The sequence below is a fragment of the Lepidochelys kempii genome, chromosome 3 (genome assembly GCF_965140285.1).
Source record: "Lepidochelys kempii isolate rLepKem1 chromosome 3, rLepKem1.hap1, whole genome shotgun sequence".
In the NCBI taxonomy this organism is placed as follows: Eukaryota; Metazoa; Chordata; order Testudines; family Cheloniidae; genus Lepidochelys; species Lepidochelys kempii.
This window is the reverse complement of record NC_136382.1, coordinates 90,508,987-90,536,695: the sequence shown is the minus strand read 5'-3', so window position 1 is coordinate 90,536,695 and position 27,709 is coordinate 90,508,987. Positions and strand designations below refer to the sequence as shown.

At 44.3% G+C, this 27,709-nt stretch overlaps 1 protein-coding gene across 1 annotated transcript; it reads right to left on the bottom strand.

Moving 5' to 3' along the window:
• Positions 1-2,503: 2,503 nt before the first annotated feature.
• RWDD1 (RWD domain containing 1) lies at positions 2,504-26,527 on the bottom strand. The gene is made up of 7 exons (XM_073337137.2): positions 26,376-26,527; positions 24,055-24,120; positions 19,149-19,279; positions 15,518-15,661; positions 13,854-13,986; positions 10,413-10,475; positions 2,504-6,368 (listed from the first exon to the last, which is right to left on the bottom strand). Exons 1-7 carry the CDS (start codon positions 26,446-26,448, stop codon positions 6,256-6,258), a joined length of 723 nt encoding a protein of 240 aa, XP_073193238.1. The 5' UTR covers positions 26,449-26,527; the 3' UTR covers positions 2,504-6,255.
• Positions 26,528-27,709: the final 1,182 nt, after the last annotated feature.

Sequence of the window (27,709 nt, the reverse complement as noted above, 5' to 3'; positions counted from 1 at the left end):
ATACTGGTTTGGTCCTCCAGCAGCCTCAGCATTGAATCCTGCCTCCTCTCATCACGCTGCCGCCACATTTGAGCTTCAGCCCTCTCTTCAGCCCGCCACTTACTCTCTTCAGCCCGCCCCTTACTTTCTTCAGCCCGCCACCTCTCCTCCCAGTCATTTTGTGCTTTTCTGCACTCTGACATTATTTGCCTCCACGCATTCGTCTGTGCTCTGTCAGTGTGGGAGGACAGCATGAGCTCGGAGAACATTTCATCGTGAGTGCGTTTTTTTTTCTTTCTAAGCTTCACTAGCCTCTGGGAAGGAGAAGATCCTGTGATCATTGAAACACATGCAGCTGGTGGAGAAAAAAAAAGGGACAGCGGTATTTAAAAAGACACATTTTATAAAACAGTGGCTACACTCTTTCAGGGTAAACCTTGCTGTTAACATTACATACATAGCACATGTGCTTTCGTTACAAGGTCGCATTTTGCCTCCCCCCACCGCGTGGCTACCCCCTCAACCTTCCCCCCTCCCTGTGGCTAACAGCAGGGAACATTTCTGTTTAGCCACAGGCAAACAGCCCAGCAGGAATGGGCTCCTCTGAGTGTCCCCTGAAGAAAAGCACTCTATTTCAACCAGGTGACCATGAATTATATCTCACTCTCCTGAGGATAACACAGAAAGATAAAGAACGGATGTTGTTTGAATGCCAGCAAACATACACTGCAATGCTTTGTTCTACAATGATTCCCGAGTACGTGTTACTGGCCTGGAGTGGTAAAGTGTCCTACCATGAAGGACGCAATAAGGCTGCCCTCCCCAGAAACCTTTTGCAAAGGCTTTAGGAGTACATCTAGGAGAACCACGAATGCCAGGGCAAAGTAATCCTTTCACATGCTTGCTTTTAAACCATGTATAGTATTTTAAAAGGTACACTCACCAGAGGTCCCTTCTCCGCCTGCTGGGTCCAGGAGGCAGCCTTGGGTGGGTTCGGGGGGTACTGGCTCCAGGTCCAGGGTGAGAAACAGTTCCTGGCTGTCGGGAAAACCGGTTTCTCCGCTTGCTTGCTATGAGCTATCTACAACTTCATCATCATTATCATCATCTTCTTCGTCCCCAAAACCTGCTTCGGTATTGCCTCCATCTCCATTGAAGGAGTCAAACAACACGGCTGGGGTAGTGGTGGCTGAACCCCCTAAAATGGCATGCAGCTCATCATAGAAGCGGCATGTTTGGGGCTCTGACCCGGAGCGGCCGTTCGCCTCTCTGGTTTTCTGGTAGGTTTGCCTCAGCTCCTTCAGTTTCACGCGGCACTGCTTCGGGTCCCTGTTATGGCCTCTGTCCTTCATGCCCTAGGAGATTTTGACAAAGATTTTGGCATTTCGAAAACTGGAACGGAGTTCTGATAGCACGGATTCCTCTCCCCAAACAGCAATCAGATCCCGTACCTCCCGTTCGGTCCATGCTGGAGCTCTTTTGCGATTCTGGGACTCCATCATGGTCACCTGTGCTGATGAGCTCTGCATGGTCACCTGTAGCTTGCCACGCTGGCCAAACAGGAAATGAGATTCAAAAGTTCGCGGTTCTTTTCCTGTCTACCTGGCCAGTGCATCTGAGTTGAGAGTGCTGTCCAGAGCGGTCACAATGGAGCACTCTGGGATAGCTCCCGGAGGCCAATACCGTCGAATTGTGTCCACAGTATCCCAAATTCGAGCTGGCAAGGCCTATTTAAGCGCTAATCCACTTGTCAGGGTGGAGTAAGGAAATCGATTTTAAGAGCCCTTTAAGTCGAAATAAAGGGCTTCATCGTGTGGACGGGTGCAGGTTTACAACGATTTAATGCTGCTAAATTCGACCTAAAGTCCTAGTGTAGACCAGGGCCTAGGCTCTAAAGTTGTACATTGTTCTATTTTTGAATGCAGGGTATTTTTTGTACATAATTCTACATTTGTAAATTCAACTTTCATGATAAAGAGATTGCACTACAGTACTTGTATTAGGTGAATTGAAAAATACTATTTTGTTTTAGAGTGCAAATATTTGTAATAAAAAATATAGTGAGCACTGTACACTTTATATTGTGTTGTAATTGAAATCAGTATATATGAAAATGTAGAAAACATCCAAAAATATTTAAATAAATGGTATTCTATTATTAACAGCATGATTAATCACAATTAATTTTTTTAATCGCTTGACAGCCCTAATGACTACCAAAATCTTTCTAAACAAGTAGTTGAGTCATATGAAAGGATAATCTTGTTCTGTAACTGTGACCAAAAACACTCCTGTATTCACACCTTACATACTATTGTAATATATTTGTGTACAAAACATCTTTTGTGAGGTATCATCTGGAAACGAGTAACTTTCTGGCCAAAAGTATCATGGTGAAATGTATGTAGTGTCATCAGATGTTTGGCTGCATGCATGTGTTCTCTCTGAGTACTGCACTGGCTCTGGCCAGATACCCAGTTTAGCAGGCTTCAATCGAACTGCCCAATAAGACCACAAGACTTGGTTTAGCAGCGAAGGCGCACAGCCAGGTTTATTGTCGATGAAGCACAGGAATAGCACCTGGCAGACTCTACAAGGATACTAGCACATGTATGCTCGTGACAATGGATGCAGCTCAGTCAGTGGCAGGACTTTCCACTGCTCCCTCGGCTGGCCAAAGACACTCCCTCTGAGATACCTCTTACACACCAATGCAAAAAATTACGTATTGACCCTGATGTACCAGGGTGCCACCAATTACCTTGTATGTGTTGGGTTTGATCCAAACATCTCTATCCATCATACTGTCATCCTGACCTTATCTTCAGGATGGGTCAGTGTGTTTCTGTTATCGTTGGGGAATGTGCTGGCATCAAGGTGTTCTGGTACCACCTTTCTGGAATGCATTTGCATCTATATGCTTATGCCTAGCACTACTTAGGAATATGTGTTTCTGCAATATCAGCCCTGTTCTTGCCAGATCCTGTGATCTGGGCCTACCTTTTGCTCACAACTTAACTGTGCTTTATATTAGCAAGTTATGATCATTACTTTATCCCAGGCCTCTGATACAAGGCCTTATGTTTCAGGCCATCTTCTTACTACATGTAGCAACATTATATGTAAAGTTATAAATGCCCCCTGTATGATATTGTCAGCACATATTCAAACCCACCCAGCCCTGCCTTGGCAAAAGTTGTTCAACTGGTTTATCCTACACAACAAAATGTGTGTTTCCCTCAATGTACATATAAGTAGTAAACAGGATCCTTGAGACAGCAAGACGGGAAATGGCAGGAGATAAGGCAAATCTGCATTTCAGCATACACAGGGAAGAAGAAAGAGCAAGGAACCACCTTCACCACCCAACTCCATGTTACCTTCTTTACTGTTTGAATAAACTTTGCTTTAAGGGGTAATCTTTAGAAGAATCCATTGCAAAGGGTGACTCGACTATAAAAGTGAGAGGCAAAAACACCCCCAACAGATCTCTCCCTGCCTCTGTGTCTCTTTCACCTAAGAGAGACACAGTAACCACCTCTTTGACTCTGAGGGGAAACCCTGAAGAGAGAATATGGTCATCTGTGTTGCTGAGAACCTGCGGTAAGGATTTTACCTTGAACCAAGTCTAGCTTGTTAAGTTTTAGCTACTAGAAAGCATTTTGTCTTTATTTCTCTTGTAACCATTCCTGACTTTAATACCTAACACTTGTACTCACTTAAAACCTATTTTAAGATTAAAAAATGAAATAAGTTTATCTAACTACAAACTAATCCAGTGTTGTGTTTAAACTGAACGGTTTGGTAACTCCAGGAGAATAGCAAACAGCTGAATTTTGACCCCTTACAGCTGCAAAGGACCTCTAATATCTGAACAGTCCAACATTTGGGAGCGTGTCGGGGCCATCCTGAAAGTAGTAACCAAGGTTGCTGGAAGTCAGTGTGGGGCTAGTATGCTGTTGAGAGGCTGCTGGGGTCAGAGTTGCTGGACCAAGCGTACAGCTATATGTGGACACTCAGAGTGTGACCTGGATGCTGGCAGGCTGTTTGGGGGTGGCCCAGACTGGGAGCTACAACAGTAAAGCACTGAGGCACACAAGGTTGCAGGGCAAGCAGGGACAAGCCCTCAGTTCTGAAATGCACCCCAGAATGTGACAGTATCATGCTACATAGGGGCTTCTGGGCTGAAGGTTCCCATTTCTAAATATGTAACTAAAAGTTAAATATTTCTAGTTCTCAGAGCAAATGTGGCAATAGCAGTAAACACTCTGCATACAAACAAATTAACTTGCTTGAAGCCCTGATAGCTAAAATAGTCATACTAAAAATACATTAAAATTTAGAGTGCACACACAAACCTCCATCATCTAGAGGCTTGGCAGCTCCCTGATCCCAATTTATTCAGAGACCTGTGTCTTGAAATTAGCTTTACGCCTAGTTATTGTTTGAACAATCACTCATACGATAACAAGGCATACCTGTACTTAGTTCCTTTTGTATACAGTATCCCAAACTACTTTATTCAAAAGAGCCTCAAGTCATCTTTGAAAAATATTATATTACATTATGAATATTTTTCCATCAGAGGAAGCGAGATCGTATCTTCATAAACAAGAAGTAAACCTGCTAAAATATTTAGCAACACGGAGATCCTTGGATTTTCATTTATAACTGATGATCAATAGCAAACATCTATTGCAGCTTGATCTATAATCACAGAGGAGTTACAATAGTGTCTTCTCCCCTCCCTCCATGTCTCACTAGCCTTCCCTCCCCAATTCAGTTAGCCACTTTTGCTTATATTTCTTGCCTTGGTTTATTCACTTTCCTCTATTTCTCCATTTAAAATGCTTTCCTGTTCCTTCTTCTAAGGAAAATACAGCATCCTCCTTACTCTTCGACCCACACTCACATGCTACATCTTCCTCTCATTAGCAATAGTCTTCCATTTCGCACCTCTCTCCATAGCCTGTGATCTTCCAGCAATCCTACTGCTCTTCTCCTAGCTGTACTATTGTGGAACACAAAACAGTGCAGCAAAGCACAGAGCAAGCTGATGCCACTCTAACCCCAAGGAAACAGCTGAGCTAACATCTGCATGTTGGTTCCTGCAGCTTGGCTGGATCTTTTTGCTCTATCTTGCACTAACAGACTTTTCACCACGGTTGACTTCAACATAATGCCACACCTAGTAATTACAAGGTGCCATGGTATCTAAGAGAGACAGTATTCTGAACTGTTACTCAAGTTTAACGACAATGGTGTGGTCTTGTACACTGCTGATCGTACAGAATAAGTCCCATTAATTAAATTATTGTTTTTATAACATTTTCAATAAAGGTTAACTACTGCACAAGTTCAAAATAGAAGTTGCCTTTCAAACTGATCTATCAAACGTTTGAAAGTTATTTTAAGGCCTCCATGTCCTTTAGAACTTTTTTCCAAATTCTTGTCTGGATTATGGCCAAGGAAGTTAAAATTTGAAAAGAGCAATTAAAGGGTTTTTACTGCTCTGGTTTTACTTTTAAAAAAATCGGACCCAAGATGTCAATTTTAAACCCTATGTATCCTGCAATGGCCAAGTTATCAAATCGCCTTTCTAATGCAGAAACTATTTTATCTTTAACATCAGCAGTGTTATTGGTGGTGCTGCTGTAGTATGGGGAAGAGGAAGGATATCATCTAACATGGAACTCTGAGGAGGTGGTGTGAAGTTGGAAGGTCACCACCAGTCAGTCTCTCTCTAGCCGTTAATGAATGAGAACGGTTACAAGCATCATTAATACATTGTATACGAAGCATTGTAGAGTCCCACAGATAGAGCAGGTTTATAGTAAGCACTCCCCATTTCTTCACCAGAACTTCCACACGTATCTCAGGCTGAAGAGAACAGAACAGGTGCTCAGCACACCTTTGTACTGCCGCCCATGCAGCATCTGCCCTAGCACCTTTCCACCTTGCATGTCTGATCTCTTCAAGGGCAGTTATTGAGGTGGGAAGGGAGAACAGAACAGATGTCTGGGTTTCTAGACTTCATACAGGTTAACAATATGCCTAACATTTCACATTTGAAATGTTAAAGCCAATTTATTAATTATGATGAAAGTCATCAGAAGAGTATTCTCCTGAAATTAAAAGAGTTTGGTTTTTTTCCTTCAAAAATGAAAACCAATACATGCTTGGTAGAGCCACAGATGCTGTGGCTTTCCTGACTGCCTCTTTCTCCCTACATGTGTCCAAGCATACCAATGAAACAGCCAGTTCAGCAATTTCAGTTTAGTCACTATCTAAATCAACAGCGTTGTAATCAGGGTCATCCTCTTCATCGTCCAACTCCAAGTCATCCATTTCCTGGAACAAGGATTCATCCACTTCCACGCTGTTTCCAGCTGTAAGGGGGGGGAAATAAAACAGTGTTTTATTATGGATTTTTATGGAAACAGGAAAAAGAAAATTAGGGGTTTTTCCTTCATTCTTCAGACAGAAAAGAAAGACGTGTTGCTCTGATGCTTCTCCATCAGCTAACTCAGTGGTTTTCAACCTGTGGTCCGTGGACCCTTCGGGGTCCACAGATTGCATCTAAGATTTCCAAAGGGGTCCGCACCTCCATTTGAAATTTGTCAGGGGTCCGCAAATGAAAAAAAAAAAAGGTTGAAAACCTCTGACCTAGCTGAAAAGATCAGATTGTCTAAGAACCTTTGAGTCCTCTGCTTCACCACAGAAAACAAATTCCCCTGTACCAATTATTTACAGTTATTCCATGATGCTGGTCCAAATTTAATGAACTTTACTGTTTGGTTCACACATGTTGACTTGAACAGAATGGGGAGAGGTGGAGGAACAACCCCCACCCCTCATTTCTGATTAACTAGAATAACAATGCTTTCCCCACCCCAGTGTTTAACAGAGCTGATTGTGACATAGGTAAAATATCCACAGCCAATTGATGAACTGATGTTACCGCTGCTAGTTCCAAGAGATGGCAACTATCCGATTCATTCCAAGATAAGTGCATCAATTCCTGGAAGCTGCAAGGTCTGTATGGCCCCAAACTTGCAAACACAAGTGTAAATAAGAAAATAAATTAAAAAAAAAAATCAAAGGGACATGTGTATGAAGACACTCTAGGCTTAAATGCAAAATATGGGCCTATGGGAATATTAGAAACACAACATCTCAAACACTACGTCTAACATGATAATGCCACACGTCGCTTTCAGGACAGCAACTACTGGAATGTTATTTGAGAACATGTGACCTACAGCAGTTTAGAAGAATGCTGGTTAGACCAACATAAGTTCTTTCCATATGCCTCAAACCTCCCTCTTCTCAGCACACCAAGCAACAGTCTGAAATTTTCCAAACGAATTTAGCTCCTGAAGCAGTATCAGTTACTTTACACAGAGGGAAAAATTGCAAAGCTATATGAGATTTACAAGGAAGCAACAAAACCTGACAAATTTTTCTTTAAAGCCAACCACCCTTTTTCATACGTCGATCCTTCTTATTGGTTACACACATGAAAAATAAAATTATATTTTAAGTAACTGCTAAGGCCAGACTTATGGGGAAAAAATCATGAAAAATATATTCAAGAGTTCTACATTTAAATCACTGATTATGTCTAATGGGAAAAAGCAGAGCAGATAAAATTTAAACACCTGTACTTCCACAAAAAAACACAAAAAACCAAACAATAACCCCATCGTTTCAAGGTTTCAGTGGTGGTCATAGCAAGTTTTAGGGCTTGTCTACACTACAGGTTATGTTGGTATAACTTATGTCGCTCAGGGTTTGAACACCCCCCCCCCCCCCGAGCAATGTTAAGTTACACTGACCTAAGTGTCAGTGTGGACACAGCTACCACCTCTCAGAGGTGGTTTTATTATGCCGACAGGAGAGCTCTCTCCAGTCAGCATAGAAAAGAGGTGGGCAAACTATGGCTTGGGGGCCACATCCGGCCCACAGGGCCGTCCTGCCTGACCCTTGAGCTACCGGCCAGGGAGGCTAGCTCCTGGCACCTCTCCTGCAGTCCCCCCCGCAAACATGCCTCCGCGCGGGGAGTGTGGCTGGCTCCGGCTGGGTGGTGCGGCTTCCAGTTCTGCCGCTCTGAGCGGCATGGTAAGGGGGCGGGGAGGTTGGATAGCGGGCAGGGGGTCCCGGGGGGCAGTCAGGGGACATGGGACAGGGGGGCGGTCAGGGAACATGGAACAGGGGCGGGTTGGATAGGCGTGGGAGTCCTGGGGGGCCTGTCGGGGGACAGGGAGGGGGAGGCAGTTGGATGGCATGGAGGTTCTGGGGAGTGGGGGGGGAGGGAGAAGGAGGCGGTCAGGGGACAAGGAGCAGGGAGGCTGGATGTGTCGGGTGTTCTGAGGGGGGTAGTCGGGAGTGGGCGGATAGGGGCAGGGGGGACAAGCTGTTTGGGAGAGCACAGCCTTCCCTACCTGGCCCTCCATACAGTTTTGCAACCCAGATGTGGCAAAGAATTTGCCCACCCTTGGCAGAGAACATCTTCAGCAGACCCGGTGCAGCTGCACCACTTTAGCACTTTAGTGTAGACTAGTCCAGAGAGATGCTGGAAGTGCAGCTTTGTACATTTTCATATTTCCTTCTGAGACAGCTAAAAAATGACTGATAAAACCTGCAGTATGTCACAACTGGGTCTGCATGGAACAATGGTGACATCTACTGGCCACGTAAAACAATCCCAGGCTTAGATTTCTCACCTGCAAGTATTTCACAGGAGGCATCTGTTTTCAATTAAAAGGTAATAATATAGAAAAGGTTTGAGATTTATCCACCCCCTTCCCATTGTGTATTAATGTCAGAATTACAATATGGCACGCTATTAAAGTGGAGTTATTTAAAACTAAACTGCAGTTTCTTACTCAGTCTCATGTTGTCATGCACACCTCAGCTGTGCCCGTGGTAGAGGACAGCAGAGCAACATCCTCATTTAGGGCCAGATCCTGTTCTTACTGAAGTCAGTTGGCGTTTGGTCACTGACAGGAGTAGGACCAGATGCACACTGAATTAGGGCCACCATATGGTTCAAAAGTTAATGCTTTAAAGTAAAGGTCATTTACATGGAAGGAAAAAAAAAAACTTGCTGAAGACCCGAACGCCTTTAAATAAACTGTACATAGCGGTCTATTCTTCTGCTATAAAAGTTGCTGATGATATCATCAACATGGCAGGACCTGCATAAAAATATACACTCCCCAATTCAACAGCCTCTTCTACTTGTGTGCGTTCAGAGTTATCTGCCAATATCAGTGACAAAGTAAGATTTTACTGTTTTTTTACTTCCAAAAGACCTAAAGAGTCAAGAAAGCCAGGAGACAGCTAGTATCAGAAGGGTAGCCGTGTCAGTCTGAATCCTCAAAAACAATGTGGAGTCTGGTGGCACCTTAAAGACTAACAGATTTGGGCATAAGCTTTCATGGGTAAAAAACATGGAGTTTATGCATCTGAAGAAGTGGGTTTTTTACCCACAAAAGCTTATGCCCAAATAAATCTGTTAGTCTTTAAGGTGCCAAGAGACAGCTGAATTCTATTGCTTCTTGTGCATCAACTGACTGAGTTAATAAGGCCTTGGCTACATGAGAAAATTACATTGGTTTAACTTAAAACCCTTTTAAAGCGGATTTAGAAGAAGACATATTTTGCTAATGCTCTAAGTGTTTTGGGTTTGTTTGGTTTTTTTTTTTTTTTTTAAAAAAAACACACTACTTTGCAATATTTCTGCTAAAGAAGTTCTCCCCACATTAAACAAACATTTAAGACAGCTTTTAACCATAATTAAGTCTACGATTTAGTCACGGAGGTCACAGATTCGGTGACATTACGGGAACTCCATGACTTCTACGCTGGCGGAGACAGGACTGTATGCCCCTGCCCTTCAACTGGGGCTGGCTGGAATCAGGACCATGCAGCCCCAGTCTCACAGCTTCCGCTGGGGCCACACACCCCAGCCCCACGGAGTCCTGGGCTTGGCAGGGGCTGCAGCCAAGGCCACATGCCCCAGCCTGGTGGCTGCAGTGGGGGCCATACACCCCCATCCTCCACTGCAGCTGGGGCTTGGTGGTGGCTGCAGTCAGGGCCGCACACTCTATCCTGTAGCTGCGGCCAGCTCCAGAGCGGGGGCTGAGTCCACCCCGTGGCTGCAACCCTGCTGCGGCCACAGGGACTCCATTCCTGCCCCCTTCCTTGCTCTGCCCACCCAGTTATTTTTAGTAAAAGTCACGGACAGGTCATGGGCTCTGTGAATGTTCGTTTATTGCCCATGACCTGTCCGTGACTTTTACTAAAAATAACGTGACAAAATCTTAGCTTTAACCATAACTTAGCTGCACAATTTGAAGTTTAGTCAGATTTCTAAACAAGTCTTTCAACAGTGCAAATAATGGAAAAAAAAAACACCAGAAGTTTACCTTCTTCTAAGAACTGAATGTCAGACGTGTCAAGATTATGATCTGTTTCAAATAGTTGTTTTCCTAAAAGAAATAATAAATATTAAAATTAGTGATAGCTTGGAATGTAGTTACTAAAACCAGGCAACATGAAATTTTGTAAGAGTCTTTTAGAATTTTGCTAAAAGAAAAGGAGTACTTGTGGCACCTTAGAGACTAACCAATTTATTTGAGGATGAGCTTTCGTGAGCTACAGCTCACTTCATCGGATATCCGATGAAGTGAGCTGTAGCTCACGAAAGCTCATCCTCAAATAAATTGGTTAGTCTCTAAGGTGCCACAAGTACTCCTTTTCTTTTAGCGAATACAGACTAACACGGCTGTTTCTCTAAAACCTTTTAGAATTTTGATATTTAAATAACATCGAAGTCATATTTGATAATTTGTGTACCCTTGGCATTTTCCTCAGACTATACTTGGACCAGTTACTTCTTTGCCTATCTCATCTATTAAATTTTAAGCTTTCTGGGCAGATGTTGTCCATCTTTCTGGGATTCCTTCCCTTGCAGGTGAGACAGGCTCTGCAAAAGAGCTCCATGCAAGAATTAATGCAGCTTCAGGTGAAATCAACGCTGAGAGAAAGGATATACCCCCACTGTCTCCTCTGGTTTTGCCTGGAGGTCACACACAATGCTCCTGAAGTGTCAAGGAGGAAGAATATAGTGCTGTTGATCTATCACATTTATGCGCAACAGGTCAAATCGTCATCTCCATGAACTGACTTGGGCCAATCAGGCCCATGTTTGTTGCATTCAACATGTATTTGACTCCCCTTCCTACCATGTGTCCATGTAAAGTAAAATGGAAGCTTTTGTAAAAATGGACATGAATCTTTCCATGCTCACATTACCTATCTTCTGAGAATTTAAAGAAATTCATTTTATACTGATTCTACAGTCTACTCGAAAACCATTTAACATGCCTAATGTTCATATTAAATTGCTTAAGTATATATTTGTATTGCTACTACACGACTTCTAAAACATGTCAGATTTAGCAAAATCCTTTCAAACATACATTTCCATTAATTTAGCCTAATAAATTTTTAAAAAACATATATCCTCACAAGTTACATGTGTGGCTCGAAAGCTTGTCTCTCTCACCAATTGATGTTGGTTGAGTAAAAGATATTACCTCACCCACCCTGTCTCTCTAATATCCTGGGACCGACAAGGCTACAACTACACTGCAAAAAACTCTTTGACACTGCAGAGGCCAAATCCAGAGGTCCTTATTCAGTCAAACTCCCATCAAAGTCAATACCTCAGGATCTGAAGCCACATCTCTGATATCAATCTATTTCACACAAGCGTCACCGTTTGTATTTGCTTTGTGGGCACAACCCTGGTTCTCTTCATGCACAAGCAAATTGGCTTAAAATGCATCATTTTAATTGTGTTTAACTGTGTGGGAGGTCAACCAGCAGAAAGTCTCTGTATTGTCTTCACCCTTTCTGTGCCATGGAGCCAAGCTCTGCAGCATTGCCCTGATTTTAAACATGGAGGGGATACTTTCAGTGGGCCAGCATGGCCCTAAAAAAAAAAAAGATATGGATCTACAAGGCTGTAATCCCATTGGAGGAAAGGGGTCAATGATAGGCCATAATCACGACTCCTCTCCAGCCACAACCAAGTTGTGCAGTTGTCTGGGAATGAAAATTTCTTTCCGCATAGACCATTCCTACTGGTAACTCAGGCTTTGCCCATTTGATAGTCACTTTGCTCCCTCTTATGGCATATGGCCAGATCAAACTGAATTATATGGACAGTAAGAATACTGCATCACCACCTAACCCTGCTTCTAAACCTCTCAGAGGACAAGACATTGTGTCTTCCTTATACTGGTTACCTGTCTCATGCATTAACAAATATATCACTATTTTGCAGTAACAAACCAGAAACAATACAAACATCTACATTCAACTAAATAATTTAATGTGGAGCTGGCAATCTACAGTAACTCCCCACTTAAAGTCGTCCTGGTTAACGATGTTTCGTTGCTGATCAATTAGGGAACATGCTCGTTTAAAGTTGTGCAATGCTCCCTTCTAACGTCGTTTGGCAGCCGCCTACTTTGTTCACTGCTTACAGGACGAGCAGCCCGTTGGAGCTAGCTGGTGGGGGCTTGGAACCAGGGTGGATCGGCAGCCCCCCATCAGCTCCCCGCTCCCCTAAGTTCCCTGTGCAGCAGCCAGCCATCAGGCTATCAATTGCCGGCAGTTCAGCTGTCCCTCCCCCCACAGCCATGTGCTGCTCCTGCCCTCCCCAGAGCCTCCTGCTTGCTGTGTGTGTGTGGGGGGGGGGGCGGGCGGACACATCGGTGCGTGAGGGAGAGGGAGGCTAATGTCAGGGTGTCCCCCTCCCCCTTGCTCCTGCACCCCGCTTACACCATCTTCCATAGAGCAGGGGGATACACACAACAGGGCTCAGGACGGAGGGAACTTCTCCATCTCAGTTCGCTGATTAACTTAAAAAGGCAGTGTATTTAGAGTGGGGTCAGCATCCTTAAAGGAGCAATGCGCATCTCTCTCTCACACAGGGTGTGTGTCTCTGTCTGCCATGCTCTCTCTCCTCCCTCCATTCCTGCTGCCTTGTAGAGCATGAGGCTACATTAACAACGAGTTAACCCTTGAGGGCTCAGCCAATTGCTAGTTCATCATTTAGCAGTAAGGCATCCCCTGGGAAATAGCCCACCCTCTGACTTCACCACCTCGAACAAGCTTCACAATCATCATCGCTATGTTCCAGTGTTAAATTGTTTGTTTAAAACTTATACTGTGTGTGTGTGTGTGTGTGTGTATGTATATATATATAGAGAGAGAGAGAGAGACACACACACACAATAGTCTTTTGTCTGGTGAAAAAAATTTGCCTGGAACCTAACACCCCTATTTCCATTAATTCTTCTGGGGAAATTGGATTCACTTTAACATTGTTTCACTTAAAGTCGCATTTGTCAGGAACGTAGCTACAACGTTAAGCGAGGAGTTACTGTATATGTTCAAATAAATTGGTTAGTCTCTAAGGTGCCACAAGTCCTCCTTTTCTTTTTGTATATGTTCCAGCGCAACACAGACTATCTTATCATATCACTCTCCATTTTCCTCCCCTTTCCAATTTTCCTCACCATTCCTTGATGCTTGAATGGGTCTTGTGTGAGAAATGGACTACTCACACTTGCACCAACACAAATGCTCAAGCCTCCTTTCTAAGGCACCACAATAAGAAGCTAATGCTTAGTTTACAAGATAAATCTTCCCCGTTAACAATCAGACCTTGATTCGCATCTGACAATACTATACTAATCTTTTACTATAAAAAATAAAATTCTTGGACATGGTTTCATTATTTGACATACTGGTCTGATAAGTTGGCAAACTTGGAGAAAATTGCAAAGTCATACCACTTAATTTATTTTTGCCTGATTGCTCTTCTTCTTTCATCTTTTTTCTTTTAATTTCTAGGAGCTCTGCATCAAACTTTGCTTTCCAGCTTAGGAAATTCTCGATTGTAACAGGAGTGCCATGGAAACATAGCTGTAAAAGAAAAAAAAAAGTTACGATTCCAGTGGCAAAGCAAAGAGTTAAGATTAATATTCTCTTTATGGTTGAAATTATTGTATGCCAAGATGCAGTAACTACTAGGCACCAATTTTAACTAGGTTTCTTATAGCAAATTAACCCCCACTACAATAAGAAAGTGAAAAGTGTGATATTCTTAGTCGTTTTTATGTGTGGCTTGCAAATTTATTCACAGAAGACTATTGTAGAAAATTCCTGTTTTGATTTGGATCTATAATGTAATACCAATAAGATAAAGCAGCATATACACAGGTGGGTAGTGCACCTTGTTAGTGGTTTAGGTCAAGTCACAATGAAAAAGGGGTGTGTACATGAGCGCTAAGGATGGATTGGACAGATATGCTTTGTATATGAATATTTGTTGTTAAAATTCCTAAAACCACAGAACACTTTATATTTAATATCTGTACCACACAGGGGGGTGACATATATGACCAGCAAGACTTCTCCTCTATCATGGAGGAAGAGGAGAATAACTGTTCCTTCCACCATGGCAACTACATAATGACCCTACTGTGCAATCACATTCCTCCATACGATAGGGCTTCCAGAGTGCTTTGTGCTTGTAAAAGCCCATGGCCAAAGCTCGTAATCTGGGATTTCAGAAATGCAGTGCACTCTGAGGTGTAAATATCTGGGAAACACCAAAGAGCATGAGTGTGTGAACAGACCTATAGTGATGGGATCCAAACTGAAAGGATATGGAGTCCTACAGCCCTCTAGCTGCTACCAAAAGAAGGAAGTGAAAACTCAGTGGTGGAGTTTCTTCTAACACATCTTGAGAAGGGGAAGAGCTACTTAGTGGTGGCAAACAAATACCAGGCTACAGTGAAGAGGCTAATGGGTCTGGCTGACTCTAGAGTTTGAGCCATCCAACTTCCTTTCCATCAAGTCAATTGACAGAGGAATGGAGTTGCCCCGCTTCTTGGTTGCATTCATGTTATAAAGGAGAGAGAGGAAGCATCAGAAAACTGTATAGGCTGTTCAAACCTTCAACAGCTGGCCACGGTCCCACAGGGACCGTACAACATCTGAGAACAGTGTGAGGGTAATGCAATATACTCTAGTCCCTCCTGCTCCTCATCCCTTCCTTCCACTTAAAATGAAAGCCACACGGAGGATGGCATGGCGCTGGTTAACGCCAGCTCTGCGCTAAGTGGGCACTCCCTCATTTCAGGGAAGAATATCTGGCTAGAGGGATGATGTCAGTGTCCACTCTCTGTGCTGTCTGGGGGTCCAAAGGGAGAGAAGTAGTCAGAGGACATCCCCAAACCTTTCAAAGCAATGCCAGAAAAGTTCAACCTGGAAAGTGCAATATTTATGATTTAATAAATCACGGAAGTTGTGCTCAATGTGTGGCTACTTCTGAAGTTTTAAATATTGCTTCTGCCTGTTGTGTGTCTGGGACAATACTACTGCTAATCAATCCTACCTCAACCACAGCACCTTTAGGAAGGAAAGCCAGAAAATGGAATACTTCACCCACCTTTTCTGCCTCCTCTGCTTCTCTTTCCTTCTGTTTCTTTTCCTCCTCTTGTCTTGTTTTTATTTGATCCACTATTTCATTTAATTTCTCTTGTACAGCTGACACTAGAGTGAAGATCATTACCATCCCCAAGTTCTCTTCTGCCTGCAACATAAAAGGCGGCAGCCTCAGACAGGCAATTCACTAGGCAAACTTGTCATGGACAGAGAGGTTACACATTATGCCTGTTTGGAAAGTGCTTATGCTTAGTCTTGTAGGAATGCAAGTTTCACTGCTGAATTGCCTTGCACCAGTTCTGGAAATTAGTCAAATTTATTTCACTGGGTTTAAGCCACTTAAAATGATCCCAGGTGAGAGAGGAGGGAAGAGCAGTAAACATCAACACTGTTCTCTCAGGTCACTATTAGAGATGTAAATAGGGTTTAAAAATAGTAATCGTTAAACCTATTAAAATTCTATTGGTTAAATGAGTAACCCTTTAGGAGTTCACATAGGTGGTGAACTAAGGGTGCAGGGGGTGCTGCAGCACCCCCACATTTTATGTGGGACCCCACTGCCTGCCACGTGGGGCCAGCAGTGGAGTTTAACCATTAACCAAAACTGATGCTTATCTGTTAAACTGGTTAAACTTTTACATCCCTAGTCACTATCTTCACAACAGGTTACCAATACCATCTGATTATAGCCCGCACTCTTGGCAGGAAGGGGATACAGGGTGCTGCTAATTAACCAAAAAAACCCAAACTCATTTGTTAAATTAAATAATTTTAAAGCAGGTGGGGATAGAACTCCCTAGTCATGAATTTCTGGAGCCACACACTGCAGTTCACAGCAAGCCTTCCAGCCCAGTAGGCTGACTCGTGCTAAAGGAGCTTGAGCCAGCACACTAAAGATAGCGAAGTGGACAATGTGGCTCTGGAGGAGACTCAGGTTAGTACCTCGAGGCTCAGACCCAGGGGGTTGGGTGGGCTTGAGAGCCCAAGCTGTAACGTCTGTACAGTTATTTTTAGCAGGCTCGCTCCCAGCTGCAGGGTAGACATACCCACAGGTGCTTACTAATTGCCCGTACAAGCCAATATGGTAGCGAAGACCACATTTCTGCACTGTGTCCCCAGTCCTCACTGCTGTTACCAGTCCTACGAGAAACATGGATGCTAGGATCGTTCAGCTAGCTCAGGTAATAGCAAGGTCTTATCTTGATTTTAGTTTCTTTCTTAAGTGCCTTAATACTTCCTATACTCTAGTTGTCCAAAGACCTAGCGGGTTTTCCTGTATTTTGGAAGTCTTAATACCTGGCAACTTATTTACACAAAACTGTTAAATACAATCAAAGGCATCTGTGCCAGGCAAAAGTTGTGGAGCAGGAGAGGTGTTAAACAATTTATTTAGAGCCTTCCCATTTCAGAGCTGTTGTTGTTGTGTTTGTGAACCCTAACACAGGGGGCAATTGAACCTTACTTTGTCATACTCAAAGTTTAAGGCTAGAAGGGACCACTAGATCATCTCCTTTGATATACAGGAGATCACAGGCCACCACCACCACCCAACACCGACACACTAAACCCAACAACCAAAATTAGACCAAAGAATTACAGCCCACAGTAGACTAAACTATTATGTGCCACTGGCAGAGAATAGGAGGGACCAGTGCTCCAGACCTCTGCAATGGCAGGGTATTCATTAAGCGAAATATACGCAGATGATCCTGGCAAGCTACCTGCACCTACAATGCAGAGGAAAGCAAAAAGAAAAAAACCCAGTGTCAATGCCAATCTGAATTGGGGGAAAATTCTTTCCCAATCCCACATTTGGTGATCAGTTAGACCCTGAATACGTGAACAACCAGCCAGCCAGACACCTGAGAGAAAGAATGCTTGATACCAGCTCCAAGCACCAGCCCATCCAATGTCCTATGTCCAGTCATAGCCATCTCTGATGCTTCAGAGAAAAGAAAAGAAAAAAGAAAAGTGGGGTGGGGCGGGGCAGGGCAGTAGGGGAATCCCTTCCTGATCTCAGCAAGTGACTGGCAGAAGTCCTTAAGCATGAGATTTTAGGAAATATCAGACAAGAACCAGAGAGAGGATCCCCAAGACTGCAGCTGCCAAGCCCTGCCTCCTCACCATCACAAACTCCTCTCTCATACAATCCCACTTGTAAATTTGTCCAGTTCTCTCTTAAAACTAAGTTGTTTGCCCCACATCTCCTATTGGGAGGCTGTTCCAGAACCTCACTTCTCTGACAGTTAGAAATCTTGTAATTACCAGCCTGCATTTGTTGATGGCCAGTTAATACCCAGTTGTTCTTGTGCTAACATACACTAAAGGACTAAATGGCTCTTCATCCTCCCTGGTGTTTACTCCCCTAATGTATTTAGAGAGCAATCAGATCCCATTGCAGACTTCATTTTCTTAGGGTATGTTTATACTACAAACATAAGTCGACATACATTAGATCAACTTTACCGCAGTAATTACCATGGTGGTGCATGTTCACACTTCCCTCCTTGGGTTGGTGGTACATGTCCTCACCAGGAGCGCTTCCACCAATCTAAGACAGGCAGTATGGGGTGCTGAGAACCCGGTCTCTTAGCTCCGCTGGCAGCTCCCTGCTGGGACCCCAGCTACCGCCCAGGCTCCCAGCAGACTGCCCCCTCCTCCCCCTCTGGGAGCAGTGAGGTGAAGCCACCTGGAGCTTCTGGCTCACAGGGAGCGGGATCCAGCTGCTCCGACTTCTTGCCCTCCCCTGGCCTGGAGCCAGGCAGCCTTGTCAATATCACAGCTCAGGAAGCCCTGAAACTGACAAGGCTGCCCAGCTCCTGGCCAGGCGCAGACTCCCAGGGCCCAGGCTTCTGGCTTCAGCTCCCAGCGGGAAGCAGGCTCCTGCTGTTCAGGCTTCTCGCCCCAGCTCCTCAGGGGACAGCTGGGCTCTAGCTGCTCTGCTTTCTTGTCAATTTCAGGATTCCTGCCGTGAAACTGACTTGACAGCAAGCAGCCAAAGTAAGTAATGCTGCTGTCACCCTAACTATACCGACATAAGCCCTGTGCCTCTCGTGGAGGTAGAGTTATTATGTTGGGGTAGTAGGGCACTTACATAGTCAAGAGCAAAGCTGTAGTGTAGAACTGACATAATTAGGTCAACATAAGCTGCCTTACATCAACCTGTGTAGCATAGACCAAACCACAGGCTAAACAAGCCAAGCTCTTTTAGTATGCTCTCATAAGATAGGCCCTCCAATCCTCTGATTATCCTACTAGCTGTTCTTTGTACCTTGTTTAACAGAGCCATTTCTAAAGCTAGATCATGCATCTTTATATGGCTGATCACATGCATCTTTACGTGGCTGATCATGCATCTTTACGTGGCATTTAAAAAAAAATCAGCATGTTTTGTTTTAAATATATACCACACAACTTTTTATAACGGTCAAAAATCAAAGTCTTAGGGTTTGGAAAATTAAACTCAAGTTAATGTAAGTCACTCCCTACAGCAGAATGCACAAATCAATTCGTAAGACATATGCTCTTCTAAGTTTTGGTTAGCATCAGAATTTACTGTGCCTACTTCACCTCTCAAACCAATGAATTATGAAACAACATCAATAAGAGAGTCAATATAGTCTTAATTTCCTTACCTGTTGTGCTAGAAGGTTTAGTATGTCTGTGACATCATTATCTTCAAGGTTCTCCTGGGAGAATATTTCATAAAGTGGAGTTTCATCTGGATATTTTTCTCCATAGGTAAATTTAAGGGTTGCCTGGACAGCTACGGTACAAAAGGCAATCTTAGTGTGACGGCCTCAAACTTCATAAATATTAACTCTTAATGCTGAGGTTTATATTAGAGTAACAATCTTGTTTTGTTTAACAATCCACAACAACATCTATTTTAAAAATGGAACTAACACCTTACAATAATTATAACAGTTGGTTTGAATATAACATATGAATCTCAACTCATCATTAACCCTCAGATGTGCTATAAAAGTTACCCATGACACAGGAGACAATTCTTGGCACTTACTGGCTGTTTACACCTTCAATTCACATTAGAAACAGTAATTAGTCTATGTAATACTCCTCTGAGGTACTGCAGATCAGCAAGCAATATCCCCTTTTAAAGAGTAAAATAAGAGAGAGATTAAGTGACTTGACCAGGGCTATAAAGTGGGTCAGCAGCAAAACCAAGATTAGAATCCAGGAGTCCCAGTACTGTGCCAATCCAGTACACCATACCACCAAGAGTATTTCTTGCCACATTTGGTATGTAAATTTGTACCACAATATTTGGTACGTAAATACCTAGTCAGCATGTGATATGAAGACATACTGAACCACTATTGTGACTGACTGAGAGCTTCCTGCAGTTCTGAACTGCTATACACTTCAAATCTACACTTTCCATAGACTGTCATGTTTTTCTGATTAAGGACCCGCTCTTATTGACTTCAACAGAAACAGGACCAGACCCAGCAAACAACCAACTACATTTTTAGTGGTAGCAGTAAGCTATATCTTAAACAGCACAAGGAATTGTTCTGATTGGGCAAGTCACAATCTACTGATCAGAACATATTAACAGTAGATTAAGAGTTCTTAAGTAACAGATCTAGGAAAAAAGAAAAGGAGTACTTGTGGCACCTTAGAGACTAACCAATTTATTTGAGCATAAGCTTTCGTGAGCTACAGCTCACTTCATCAGATGCCTTCAGTGGAAAGTGTAGAAGATCTTTTTATACACACAAAGCATGAAAAAAAACCTCCCCCCACCCCACTCTCCTGCTGGTAATAGCTTATCTAAAGTGATCACTCTCCTTACAATGTGTATGATAATCAAAGTGGGCCATTTCCAGCACAAATCCAGGGTTTAACAAGAACATCTGAGGAGGGGAGGAAAAAACAAGGGGAAATAGGTTACCTTGCATAATGACTTAGCCACTCCCAGTTGCTATTCAAGCCTAAGGTAATTGTATCCAATTTGCAAATGAATTCCAATTCAACAGTTTCTCCCTGGAGTCTGGATTTGTGAGAGTGTTGGGTCATCCTTCAGGATAGGTTGTAGATCTCTATCAAGATCTCTATCAAGCATTCTTACAACTACAATACCCACCTGCAGAAGTGAAGAAAGAGATTGATAGAGCCAGAAGAGTTCCCAGAAGTCACCTACTACAGGACAGGCCTAACAAAGAAAATAACAGAACGCCACCAGCCGTCACCTTCAGCCCCCAACTAAAACCCCTCCAACGCATTATTAAGGATCTACAACCTATCCTGAAGGATCTACAACACTCTCACAAATCTTGGGAGACAGACCAGTCCTTGCCTACAGACAGCCCCCCAACCTGAAGCAAATACTCACTAGCAACCACATACCACACAACAGGATCACTAACCCAGGAACCTATCCTTGCAACAAAGCCCCTTGCCAACTGTGCCCACATATCTATTCAGGGGACACCATCACAGGGCCTAATAACATCAGCCACACTATCAGAGGCTCCTTCACCTGCACATCCACCAATGTGATATATGCCATCATGTGCCAGCAATGCCCCTCTGCCATGTACATTGGTCAAACTGGACAGTCTCTACATAAAAGAATAAATGGACACAAATCAGATGTCAAGAATTATAACATTCATAAACCAGTCGGAGAACACTTCAATCTCTCTGGTCACGCGATTACAGACACGAAAGTTGCAATATTACAACAAAAAAACTTCAAATCCAGACTCCAGCGAGAAACTGTTGAATTGGAATTCATTTGCAAATTGGATACAATTACCTTAGGCTTGAATAGCGACTGGGAGTGGCTAAGTCTTTATGCAAGGTAACCTATTTCCCCTTGTTTTTTCCTCCCCTCCTCAGATGTTCTTGTTAAACCCTGGATTTGTGCTGGAAATGGCCCACTTTGATTATCATACACATTGTAAGGAGAAAGAAAAGGAGTACTTGTGGCACCTTAGAGACTAACCAATTTATTTGAGCATGAGCTTTCGTGAGCTACAGCTCACTTCATCAGATGTTTACCGTGGAAACTGCAGCAGACTTTATATACACACAGAAATCATGAAACAATACCTCCTCCCACCCCACTGTCCTGCTGGTAATAGCTTATCTAAAGTGATCAACAGGTGGGCCATTTCCAGCACAAATCCAGGTTTTCTCACCCTCCACCCCCCCACACAAATTCACTCTCCTGCTGGTGCTAGCCCATCCAAAGTGACAACTCTTTACATAATCAAGTCGGGCTATTTCCTGCATAGATCAAGGTTTTCTCACATCCCCCCCACCCCCATACACACACAAACTCACTCTCCTGCTGGTAATAGCTCATCTAAACTGACCATTCTCCAGGTTTAAATCCAAGTTAAACCAGAACATCTGGGGGGGGGGGGGGGGTAGGAAAAAACAAGAGGAAACAGGCTACCTTGCATAATGACTTAGCCACTCCCAGTCTCTATTTAAGCCTAAATTAATAGTATCCAATTTGCAAATGAATTCCAATTCAGCAGTTTCTCGCTGGAGTCTGGATTTGAAGTTTTTTTGTTTTAAGATAGCGACCTTCATGTCTGTGATTGCGTGACCAGAGAGATTGAAGTGTTCTCCGACTGGTTTATGAATGTTATAATTCTTGACATCTGATTTGTGTCCATTTATTCTTTTACGTAGAGACTGTCCAGTTTGACCAATGTACATGGCAGAGGGGCATTGCTGGCACATGATGGCATAGATCACATTGGTGGATGTGCAGGTGAACGAGCCTCTGATAGTGTGGCTGATGTTATTAGGCCCTGTGATGGTGTCCCCTGAATAGATATGTGGGCACAATTGGCAACGGGCTTTGTTGCAAGGATAAGTTCCTGGGTTAGTGGTTCTGTTGTGTGGTATGTGGTTGTTGGTGAGTATTTGCTTCAGGTTGCGGGGGCTGTCTGTAGGCAAGGACTGGCCTGTCTCCCAAGACTTGTGAGAGTGTTGGGTCATCCTTTAGGATAGGTTGTAGATCCTTAATAATGCGTTGGAGGGGTTTTAGTTGGGGGCTGAAGGTGACGGCTAGTGGCGTTCTGTTATTTTCTTTGTTAGGCCTGTCCTGTAGTAGGTAACTTCTGGGAACTCTTCTGGCTCTATCAATCTGTTTCTTTACTTCTGCAGGTGGGTATTGTAGTTGTAAGAAAGCTTGACAGAGATCTTGTAGGTGTTTGTCTCTGTCTGAGGGGTTGGAGCAAATGCGGTTGTATCGCAGAGCTTGGCTGTAGACGATGGATCGTGTGGTGTGGTCAGGGTGAAAGCTGGAGGCATGCAGGTAGGAATAGCGGTCAGTAGGTTTACGGTATAGGGTGGTGTTTATGTGGCCATTGTTTATTAGCACTGTAGTAGTCCAGGACTACACGCGATTACAGACATGAAGGTCGCTATCTTAAAACAAAAAAACTTCAAATCCAGACTCCAGCGAGAAACTGCTGAATTGGAATTCATTTGCAAATTGGATACTATTAATTTAGGCTTAAATAGAGACTGGGAGTGGCTAAGTCATTATGCAAGGTAGCCTGTTTCCTCTTGTTTTTTCCTACCCCCCCCCCCCCCAGATGTTCTGGTTTAACTTGGATTTAAACCTGGAGAATGGTCAGTTTAGATGAGCTATTACCAGCAGGAGAGTGAGTTTGTGTGTGTATGGGGGTGGGGGGGATGTGAGAAAACCTTGATCTATGCAGGAAATAGCCCGACTTGATTATGTAAAGAGTTGTCACTTTGGATGGGCTAGCACCAGCAGGAGAGTGAATTTGTGTGGGGGGGTGGAGGGTGAGAAAACCTGGATTTGTGCTGGAAATGGCCCACCTGTTGATCACTTTAGATAAGCTATTACCAGCAGGACAGTGGGGTGGGAGGAGGTATTGTTTCATGATTTCTGTGTGTATATAAAATCTGCTGCAGTTTCCACGGTAAACATCTGATGAAGTGAGCTGTAGCTCACGAAAGCTCATGCTCAAATAAATTGGTTAGTCTCTAAGGTGCCACAAGTACTCCTTTTCTTTTTGCGAATACAGGACTAACACGGCTGTTCCTCTGAAACCTGTCATTGTAAGGAGAGTGATCACTTTAGATAAGCTATTACCAGCAGGAGAGTGGGGTGGGGGGAGGTATTTTTTTCATGCTTTGTGTGTATAAAAAGATCTTCTACACTTTCCACTGAATGCATCCGATGAAGTGAGCTGTAGCTCAAGAAAGCTTATGCTCAAATAAATTGGTTAGTCTCTAAGGTGCCACAAGTACTCCTTTTCTTTTTGTGAATACAGACTAACACGGCTCTTAAACAGGTCTAGGAAAACATCATTGTAAACTATTCTGAAGCACCAACTACAGCGGTAGACTTACCTGATATTCAGAGCCCATTCACAAGAGGACAACCAGATTTCCCACAACAGGTTATTTCACATTATATCTACTAGAGATAGACACAGATACTTGGAATAATATTTTAAAACAATCAGGCCTTATAATTTCAGAAGTTATAAAGAAAAGTTTTCCCCATGACCGACTTACTTTCATCGTTTTCTCCTGCTTCAGATGTCACTGTGATGGTGAAACTTGTTGGGTTTTCTGATAATACTGTAAAAAAGTAAAGAAATAGTACATAAATGAGAGATTCTTAAAGTCAGACACCTTTTCTTTACTAGCCTATGGGTGCTACCTTGGTTCTGTTATTTCATTAAACCGGAACATCTTTAGGTCTCTAACAAGAAGCCTCCAATCCATTAATTTTTTTTCCCTAGATAAACAATTTTCTCTTCTTGATGATTTAATATCTGTTTTGTTCTTCTGCTATTACAGAGTGTACATATAGTACCAATCTCACATAAAATGTTTGTCCACCAAAAGGATATAGATACAGTGCAAATCTAATCTTAAGTTTTTCTATGTGAGGATATAGGAGAACAAATCATTTGAGTAAAAAAAGGTTAAAATGTCTGTTTATGAATTAATTATATGCATACTGAATACCAGGCGCTTTCTTGGTCTAAATGCAGCTGCTCATTCACTACCTATTCATTACCAGTCTCACTGGTAAGCAGAAGAATAGCAACGGGTGCATTTCTATCTTTATTCTAAGAAGAACATGTAGTAACTCTACAAAAGAGAAATCAGCTCCTATTGATATTTTTAAAAAGGCACCAAAAAAGTGGGAAGTACTTTTCAGAGCAAACAGAAGTGCTTGGATCCTGCCTCAAAGAATCAGCAATCTAACTTTGGAAGTGATATGACAGGTGAAGGCAATTAATTGCTGACATGAACAATTTAGAGATGAAAGTTAAATTCACCCAAGACCTCAAAACAAGGTCCTAACCACCAGTTACTTTATGAGTACTATGTAGGGAACCCCTAGAAGCGTGGCACCACAAGGTGGTTTCTGACAACTGTGCATAACTGGGAAGATGGATGGGCACACGAGACCCACAATTTTGCAGATTAGTGGCTCCAGCTCGTTGTATAGCTTTTTCAGAGGGGCTGTAGCACATTACCCCGAGTAATGGCCACAGGAGAACTCTATCTTCTCGTTGCAGATCCAGACTGTGGGCTGTCATAGAGTGAATTTCACTGATTATTCAGGAGTATAAACAAGTGAAAGATTTTCACCAAAAAGTCTGAAAATCTGACCTAAGCCCTGTTGTTGTTACAGACTACAATACACTTTTTTCTGGGCTTGAGGAAATCCTAGCAGTGAGCTGGCTCAGCTCAAATGGCATTTTACAGCTTTAATCTAGGACTTCATTATGTTCTATGATTCTGCATCTTGAGTCACTGATAATAAATTCATACACCTTTGGCTTAACAAGCTAAAATAACTTCAACACAGATTTTAAAAGGCTGAAATAAGCAGCAAGACAATTAAATAAGAATCTGAAAAAGAGCACCCCAGCGCTTGCAAATTTAATTGTCAAATAAGAGTTTGGATTTACCGCCACTTCCTTTACCTAACAGGTCATTACAAAGCAATAAGCAAAAATGAATTGTTTTGGAAAAGCTCTGTGTTTTGTGCTTTACAGGGATGACAGACGAGATAATCACAGTGCTCCATTCTGATGTTGGAAACTATGAAAAAAAGCCAGGCATTGGAAATGCAACAAGTATGGAGGCAAACTGACCATCTGTTACCTACTCAGCAATGCCACACGCCTGGCGAGGATCAGAAACGAGAAAAGAAAGCCGAGCAGGGCTCCAAGTTGGCTCGTTTTTGTCTTTAATTTCCACCCAGGTGTCTGCAAGAGCCCTGCTTGTAAAGGCTCACCCAAAGGCGCTCACCCTAGATCCTCGCCCACGTCCTGCTGGAGCAGGGTGAGCTAGGAGTGCTGGGGCCTAGCAGCAGCGAGGGGTGTCAGAGAAACCAGACTGACACACGCCACAAAAAGCAACTCAAGGTCAGGAACCTACGGAGGGGCTGGGAGGGAGCAGCCTGGGGCTAGCGAGAACTAACCCAGCGCAAGCCAGCCGCTCTGCTCAGCGGGGCAGGGGGCAGAGAAGCCAGCCCGGCTCTGCTGCCCCCAGCCCTGGGGGAAGCCTAGGGTAACGCCACAGGACTCCCGCAACCGGCGTATTTAAAGAGGAGCGGGGCCCCCGCACCCGCTGGACCCTGTTTAGAGCGGCCCAGGTGGGGGGCCCCGCTGCTAAGTGCGTGGCGCTGCGACCCAAAGCGCGGCTCCGCCACCCCCAGCTCCCTGCCCGGGCACGCCGCCGCCGCAGGAGCCGGGAGGCGCTCGGGGAGCTGCGCGCCATGCAAGGACTGGGGGGGGCGGGTCCACCCTCGCCCCGCTGCAGGGAAGCTCGCGCCAGCTCCCCGAGCCAGGCTCCCCCCCCCCGCGGCTGACCCGTGAACGAGTCCGGGTAGATGGACTCCAGCGCCTCCCGCTCGTTGCGCTGCTCCTCGCTGCAATCGGCCATGGTCCCGCGCCGCCGGCCATGGAACGCTCCGCCACGGCCCAGCCACCCGGGCGGCCCGCGCAGGCGCACCCCGGCCAGGGGGAGGAGCTGAAGCCGTGACACATCCGCAGCTCTGTTCTCGACCTGGGCCGCCAGCCGCCCTTTGCGGTTTGTCTACATGTGGAGTGACTTCGGATTAGCTGTGACAGGCGCCCCGTGTGGACGCTCGTTCTGAACTAAGAGCGTCTCGCTCCGGTTCTTCTTAATCCACTTTTAGATGGGAAACTACTCGGGAAGAGCTATTGCTGATTCACTCCGTGCGTTCACATAGTCAAGCATAAGAGTGTTTTAGTTTGAAGGACCTTAAACCAGTGTAAACCAGCGAGGCTCGTCGTCCGTTTTGGAGCCGGGTGCCAGCCCCCTGTTGAGGTGCTTTGTCCCTCCCCGACATGGACAAAACCTGACATGCTTTGTTCAATGCCAGACAAAACTTGGACAAAACCTGACCTGCTTTTGTCTGGCATTGGACAAAGCATGCTGCCCTTTCCAGTGTCAATGCAAAATCACTATGCAGGCAAAACCACATCTGTGGGGGCAGGAGGTGATGTGCTCTTAAAGAGGGCCACACACCCGCTGTGTGTACAAGCCCAGACTAGCAGGGGCGGCCCCCTGCCTTTTCTGCAAGTACCAGCTCATCCCTTATGCAAGGAATGTCAGAGTGGCCACCCTACCATAAACTAACTCAGAGTAAGGTATGTTTGTTCTGGAATAAAATTATCTGGCAAGGAGTTAATCCCAGAGTAGTAACCAGCCGAAAATTCACACCCTACATTAATCCGCATTAATGGTCAAGTGTAGACTAATTGTGGTTGTTTCTCTGTGATTGACAGCCCGCCCCACCCCGCCTTTCCCGTTCTACTTTTCCCTGCCCCGCCCTTGGGACGCAACCAGCGTTGCTTTTGGTGGGCATCGCTCGTCAGCGGATGTGTTAGGTCTGAGGCTTGGCTGTCATGTGTCGGGGTGGGGGCCGCTGAAGCGCGACAGGGGCTGCAGGCTACGCCGTGGGTCACATGATGCAGGAGTTGGGCTGTGTCCTTGGCGTCCTCATTTCCGCCTCTGCCGTCACGGTTGCCCGGTCGAGGAGGGGGCGAGCTTTGTCCTCCAGCCCCAGCGCTAGCCGAGATCTGCAGCAGGGGAAGGATCAGGGTTTGGGGTGGTCGGTGCTGCAAAATTCAGATATTCTGGCTCATAAGCTCTGCGATTGCAGAGACCAACCTGGGGG

Excerpts from the sequence above, each read along its gene's own strand:
- RWDD1 (XM_073337137.2), bottom strand. The coding sequence starts at position 26,448 with ATGGCCGATTGCAGCGAGGAGCAGCGCAACGAGCGGGAGGCGCTGGAG. Across the intron at positions 24,121-26,375 it reads CTACCCGGACTCGTTCACGG|TATTATCAGAAAACCCAACA; the intron begins GTCAGCCGCGGG and ends ACTTTTTTACAG. Across the intron at positions 13,987-15,517 it reads AAGCAGAGGAGGCAGAAAAG|CTATGTTTCCATGGCACTCC; the intron begins GTGGGTGAAGTA and ends TTTCTTTTACAG.